This window comes from Oncorhynchus clarkii, chromosome 5 (genome assembly GCF_045791955.1).
Source record: "Oncorhynchus clarkii lewisi isolate Uvic-CL-2024 chromosome 5, UVic_Ocla_1.0, whole genome shotgun sequence".
Taxonomy (NCBI): Eukaryota; Metazoa; Chordata; class Actinopteri; order Salmoniformes; family Salmonidae; genus Oncorhynchus; species Oncorhynchus clarkii.
Genome location: NC_092151.1, coordinates 15,363,039 through 15,370,392, shown reverse-complemented (window position 1 = coordinate 15,370,392; position 7,354 = coordinate 15,363,039). Strand labels below are relative to the sequence as shown.

The window sequence follows — 7,354 nt, the reverse complement described above, 5'->3', positions numbered from 1 at the left end:
CCTATTTTAGGCTTTAAATACCTAGTGTAGGCTATAAATATTTTAACGCTACCACTTTGTTTCCCCTGGCCATAGGGGATCCGAGCGTATAGGCTTCTCTGGGCTATCTGCAGCTGTGGTTGTTATCTGTTGATCATATTGAAGCACAGATTAATTGTGCATGATTAGATAAATCATGTGGCAAATCAGTCTAAACAACAGTACTTTTTTCTGCTTTTCAACGCTTTTGTGTCAAAAGTGCTTAGGCAAATGTCAGCTAGCCGTACGTTTGCCAGCAGCCCTGCTGTGCTGATCTCTGCAATAAGAATATATGGAAATCGGCACACAATGCTACAAATTAAGAAACGTATCCTATATGTAAGCTCTATCTCTATCTAAATGTTTAGATAGTACTGACATTAAAAATTATTATTATGTATTATTATTACTACATATCATCATTCATGATATTCATTCAACTGAGTTAGTTTCCCCATGTGTTTATTTGTGTAATAAATAACTAGTCCCTGAGTTGGAGTACTATGTCAGGCCTTACCTAAAAACAGACTGTTAGAATTACAGTCTGACTGAAGCAGAAGTCTTTACAAGTCAGAATGTTGAATATAATAACATTTTAACCTACTCTACCAGTTGTACATGCTGTTGGTCCTTTTGGCAGTAGCAGGTGGAGATGAGTAAACAAGATTTTCCAGTGGATACCCTTGTTCGCCCAACTTTTTACAGCACCAGTAGGTTCTGTAGCATCGCTTATTTTCCATCTCTTGCAATACGTAAATAATAACCGAATGTAACCAAACATAGTCAACTGAAACACACCCACTGGCAATCAGCTGGAAGTGTTTGGAGCCATATTGTGCAAGTGTTTGTCACATGTGGATTGCATCAGTATTGAAAATAAAAACCGGAAATACAAACTGATATACAAACCACTGTACTGAAGGTTAGGTTGATAACGCTTCCCTGTAGATATTTTGTATCAGATTAACCCAGACATAGGGACAAAATCTGCGGACAACAGGTGAAGTAAGTTGAAAGAACATTTGTTCAACATTCTAACTTGTTCAAGAATGCTGAACCCACATGTTAGACGAGAGAGTGAGTATTTCACTCTTGGATTCTAAAAGGCTACATCAGGCACACTTCTCTCTAAAATAGGTCCACTTCTCAGTAAGTAAGGAATGTGGAAAGAGCCTCCCTTGCAGAAGGAAGATGGCGGAGAGGTGGTGGGGTGTTGGACGAAGGCCGCTGTGGGGAATATGGCGAAAAAGGAAATAAGGAAGAAAGTGGAGTATATTCTGACTAAATGAGTGGGGGATTACACAGGCCTTCTGAAATATCTGGTGAAGGAGAAGATGATGAACAAGAAAAAAAGGAGAGAGAGAATATTTTTTGAGTGAATATGGAATGGAGGATTGCACAGAATTTTTGGAAGAGCTTGGGAGGAATTGGGACAGGATGAGAGTGAGGATACATTTAAATGTAGTTGCAGGTGCAGTGATGACTGCCGAGAAGAAGTTGAGTGTAGAGGGAAGTAGTGTGGTGAGGAAAGTCGGTGTCAAGTGCAAAAACAGGGATACAGTGCCTTCCGAAAGTATTCGGCCCCCTTGAACTTTGCGACCTTTTGCCACATTTCAGGCTTCAAACATAAAGATATAAAACTGTATTTTTTTGTGAAGAATCAACAACAAGTGAGACACAATCATGAAGTGGAACGACATTTATTGGATATTTCAAACTTTTTTAACAAATCAAAAACTGAAAAATTGGGCGTGCAAAAGTATTCAGCCCCTTTACTTTCAGTGCAGCAAACTCTCTCCAGAAGTTCAGTGAGGATCTCTGAATGATCCAATGTTGACCTACATGACTAATGATGATAAATACAATCCACCTGTGTGTAATCAAGTCTCCGTATAAATGCACCTGCACTGTGATAGTCTCAGAGGTCCGTTAAAAGCGCAGAGAGCATCATGAAGAACAAGGAACACACCAGGCAGGTCCGAGATACTGTTGTGAAGAAGTTTAAAGCCGGATTTGGATACAAAAAGATTTCCCAAGCTTTAAACATCCCAAGGAGCACTGTGCAAGCGATAATATTGAAATGGAAGGAGTATCAGACCACTGCAAATCTACCAAGACCTGGCCGTCCCTCTAAACTTTCCGCTCATACAAGGAGAAGACTGATCAGAGATGCAGCCAAGAGGCCCATGATCACTCTGGATGAACTGCAGAGATCTACAGCTGAGGTGGGAGACTCTGTCCATAGGACAACAATCAGTCGTATATTGCACAAATCTGGCCTTTATGGAAGACAGGCAAGAAGAAAGCCATTTCTTAAAGATATCCATAAAAAGTGTTGTTTAAAGTTTGCCACAAGCCACCTGGGAGACACACCAAACATGTGGAAGAAGGTGCTCTGGTGAGATGAAACCAAAATTGAACTTTTTGGCAACAATGCAAAACGTTATGTTTGGCGTAAAAGCAACACAGCTCATCACCCTGAACACACCATCCCCACTGTCAAAAAGTGGTGGCAGCATCATGGTTTGGGCCTGCTTTTCTTCAGCAGGGACAGGGAAGATGGTTAAAATTGATGGGAAGATGGATGGAGCCAAATACAGGACCATTCTGGAAGAAAACCTGATGGAGTCTGCAAAAGACCTGAGACTGGGACGGAGATTTGTCTTCCAACAAGAGAATGATCCAAAACATAAAGCAAAATCTACAATGGAATGGTTCAAAATTAAACATATCCAGGTGTTAGAATGGCCAAGTCAAAGTCCAGACCTGAATCCAATCGAGAATCTGTGGAAAGAACTGAAAACTGCTGTTCACAAATGCTCTCCATCAAACCTCACTGAGCTCGAGCTGTTTTGCAAGGAGGAATGGGGGAAAATTTCAGTCTCTTGATGTGCAAAACTGATAGAGACATACCCCAAGCGACTTACAGCTGTAATCGCAGCAAAAGGTGGCGCTACAAAGTATTAACTTAAGGGGGCTGAATAATTTTGCACGCCCAATTTTTCAGTTTTTGATTTGTTGAAAAAGTTTGAAATATCCAATAAATGTCGTTCCACTTCATGATTGTGTCCCACTTGTTGTTGATTCTTCACAAAAAAATACAGTTTTATATCTTTATGTTTGAAGCCTGAAATGTGGCAAAAGGTCGCAAAGTTCAAGGGGGCCGAATACTTTCGCAAGGCACTGTATGTGCTCCAGTAGTTCAGAGATGGAACTTGTTGAGTGTGATTGCCGAGTTTGGGCCTAGTCCCAAGGAAGATCAGGATGATTTTGGCCCAGTGGGAATGAGATTTGTAGAGATAATGGATACTTGCTGTTTGGTTGATTCATATGTGGTGTCAAGTTGGGTGGAGGAGAGGTTGGGGACTGTTGAGTTGGTGAAGGTAACTCGGAGTGCACTTGTGATGATTTATTGTGTTTCCAATGCTCAGAGGAGAGGGCGCTCCAGATCACGAGATTAGGGATAATAATTGTGACATGCTTTGCTCTCCGGAGCAGGGTGCCGTTGAAAGGAATGATAACAGGGGTGGCATTAATGAGTGCTGAGGAAGAGCAATTGAAATGGAAGATTCCCGGTGTCTATGACACCCGCAACTTGATAAGACGTAGATCCAGTAGGGAAACTGAGAAGACATTATCTGTCATGCTGAGTTTTGATGCAGAATCATTACTAGATAAGGTCAAGGCAGGAAGTGTCAGTTATCCCGTGAGAGTTATGCGATGAAAATATTACGTTGTTTTAGGTGTCAGGGTTATGGGCATATTACAGCAGTGTGTAGGAGGGAGATGTTAGTTGTACTGCAGAAATGTATCTTAATTCACAGAAAATCGAGAGAAGAGAAGTACTTGGGATTGTGAAAATTTACTGCAGAACAGCTGCAGTAGGTGTTGAGTGGTAGTGATATCCTCTCAGACCTGGTCTGGAGTAGGTCTAGGTGGGGTTAAATAGTGGATGGGTGGTGTTTTTTTTTATTTTTAGATGGGGCTAATATGTGGTTGGGTAATTTTCCTTATCCTTTTCCTAATTTTGTGTCTAAGATTATAATGTAGGTATGCCGTGAAAGGCCTCACACACCAGTACAGTAGGTGGCGGTGTTTGCACCTAAATGTTGGATGCGATCCGCCAACCAAATCCCAAAGAAGAAGTAGTAAGTAAATCAGCAGGGGACAAGGGGAGTGAGAACATCACTGGTTATACTCAGAGGAGATTTTGTTCTAGAATGACCGCGTGTGTTTGCAGTGTAAACAGCACGTTAGCGAGAAATGTCATTGAATGTTCGTTATATTGGGAATCTATATATCTACCAAGATTAAATAAATTAGTGCACCGTTTGGATTAAGCACTTGTTCAACATGGTGAGTTCTGGTTAAACAAGACGCGACTTTGTAGCCAGCTAACGACTTTCCAGACCGCGGCAGGGTTCGACTCATGCCACCAGGTTTACATCCTTGCTTTCACCAGACAACTTTGTCGACACAACTGGAAGCTAGACTACAAACGTCTCTAAAATCGCCAACAAATTGAATGTCGTGACATTTGCTGATAAGGAAAACAAGTAGCTAGCTAACTATTAAAGTTGGCGTCATATCTAGCTAGTTAAGTTAGTTAGTTACATTTAAAATGTTCCTGTTGTACATCTAGCTGAAGCTAACGGTGCGTTAGCCAGGTAACTAGCTACAATTTGCGCTGCTAGTTGCTAACTACCTAACCAGCCACTTGACGAATCACTTGATGATTTACAGATTTAAAACAACATTTAGACAGTCACGCACACCAACATATGGAATATTAGCGATATTGGAGCTCTTTTGTTGGTGAAATGGGGCCTGACACTGCTAGGCCAACTAGATAATATTGCCAATGTCACTGTAAACGGTGTTGGTAGTACAGTAGACGGCCTAGTAATGTTATTACTAAATGCTCGTAGTAACGGTAACTTGGTTACAACTTTCGCATGTGTCAACGTCAAATTTTTCTCAAGCTTTTTCTACTAGTTGTATAAGATTTCAAGTTGGCATATTCACTTTAACAGCAGTTACGTTACGGTACCAAAAACGACCTTAAATAAAAAGGCATACTTACTGTAATTTAGCTAGCTATATCAAGCCCTGTTTACTGTACTTTAGCCAGCTAACTAAATTTACAGTAATTAGGCCAGGTTCTAGCTAGCTAAAATACAGGAAGTAGGCCTTTTATTATTTGACGGTAGTTTTTGGGACCGTAACTGCTGTTAAAGTGAATATTTGTACTTGACACCTCCAAGTGTATAGAGTTTTAGGCCAAGTAACCGAAAGGTTGCAAGATTGAATCCCTGAGCTAACAAGGTAAACATATTTCGATCTGCCCCGGATCAAGGCAGTTAAACCACTGTTCCTAGGCCGTCATTGTAAAATAAGAATTTGTTCTTAACTGGCTTGCCTAGTTAAATAAAAAATAGTCTCAAACTGTGGTTTCAAACCATGGTGTTTGAGACAAAGTAAGCTTTCGGCCCAGGGGCAGACCTTGAAGTGCCTGTCTTCTGCCCGTTTTCTCACCTCCCGGCCAGGGTTTCACACCCAACTCAATGGGATTGTTTATGTTGGATAAGGCTTCCTGGGGTACTTGTTTCTTGAATGGGAACTTGTGACCTTGCTGTACTATCCACTTAACTATTGTGACTGCTCAGCCAAATCCCAGTGTCACAAACATTTACCAGTTTGTAGCACCAAATACATTTCTACAGATTTGATTTAGGCGGCCAATGCTGCTCATTGATAAAGTGGATGTGTGTCAGCAGAACCAACGAGTTCATTGTCCTCAAAGGAGTACATTCTTGCATGTTGGATGTCAAATGATCACAAGGTCTAGCAACACTCTCATCTTGTCCCTTGTAGATGAGCATGTGCCGTTGGTGCACGTCATTGGGTGACGATGTTGCAAAACTGCTCCAGAGGTACTGTGCTGTGTCTTGGTTAGCAGAGGATGAGGAGGCAGTCAACGAGAAGGCAGCACTCAACGATGACCTCGATAAGTGCCTGGAGTGTGTGGTAGCGTACCATCGGGCGAAGGAGGAGTTACCTGGACTGCACCGGGTAAGGATGAACCAAACAGTGGTCGCTCAACTGAAAGTTTTGTGTTATACTGCGTGACTTCAAAGTAATTTGTGGTTTAGTACGGTACTCTGCATCACTACTTCATTGCTCCAGACCAGCGCAAGGGGGAGTTAGAGCACGGATTATGATTTTGGGTCCCAAGGTGCTACTTTGTCGAACTGACAGTGAATTGGCGACATAAACCAAATAGAAACTGATAATCGTGCGTGTCTTCAAAATGGAATTTAAATTTCTGAATGAGGATGGAGGTGATTGAATTTAGAACAATACTGTAATAATTGCTAATCCTCTGTCCTGCAGCTCACCCAGATAAATACACATTTTTTTTAAATAAAATGTTATTAGTCACATGCGCCAAATATGGCAGGTGTAGACTTTATAGTGAAATGCTTACGTACCAACAGTGTGGTTTAAAAAAATATGGATAAAAATGAGAGAAGTAATTAGAGCAGCAGTAAAAAAAATATTATTTGCACACATGGGGTGTCGGTTAGTTGAGGTAGTATGTACATGTAGGTAGAGTTATTAAAGTGACTATGCATAGATGGCAACAGAGATTGGCAGTGGTGAAGGGAGGGGGTGGCAAATAGTCTGGGTTGCCATTTGACAAGATGTTCAGGAGTCTTATGGCTTGAGGGTAGAAGCTGTTTAGAAGCCTCTTGGACCTAGACTTGGTGCTCTGGTACCGCTTGCCGTGTGCTAGCAGAGACAAGTCTGACTAGGGTGGCTGTAGTCTTTGACCATTTTTAGGACCTTCCTCTGACACCGCCTGAAAAAGAGGTCCTGGAGGACAGGAAGCTTGGCCCCGGTGATGTACCGGGTAGTTCACACTACCCTTGTAGTGCCGTGCGGTCGGAGGCTGAGCAGTTACCATACCAGGCAGTGATGCAACCAGTCAGGATGCTCTCGATGGTGCAGCTGGATAACCTTTTGAGGATCTGAGGAACCATGTCAGATCTTTTCAGTCTCCTGAGGGGGAATAGGATTTGTCGTGTCCGCTTCACAACTGTCATGGTGTGCTTGGACCATGTTAGTTTGTTGGTGATGTGGACACCAAGGAACTTGAATCTCTCAACCTGATCCACTGCAGCCCTGTCAATGAGAATGGGGGCATGCTCAGTCCTGAGGGGCCCCTGTGTTGAGGATCAGCGTGACGGATGTGTTGTTACCTACCCTTACCACCTGGGGGCGGCCTGTCAGGAAGTCCAGGATCCAGTTGCAGAGGGAGGTGTTTAGTCCCACG

The 7,354-nt window shown here is 42.3% G+C and overlaps 1 protein-coding gene across 2 annotated transcripts in view; it reads left to right on the top strand.

The window, feature by feature from the left end:
- The first annotated feature begins 4,168 nt into the window (after window positions 1-4,168).
- Window positions 4,169-7,354, top strand: part of LOC139408418 (senataxin) — a 66,500-nt gene continuing 63,314 nt past the window's right edge. For both annotated transcript variants that reach the window (XM_071152268.1, XM_071152269.1), the window contains exons 1-2: window positions 4,169-4,374; window positions 5,893-6,090. In XM_071152268.1, coding sequence (XP_071008369.1) covers window positions 4,372-4,374; window positions 5,893-6,090 — 201 coding nt within the window. In that variant the 5' untranslated portion in view covers window positions 4,169-4,371. The remainder of the gene's footprint in view (window positions 4,375-5,892; window positions 6,091-7,354) is intronic.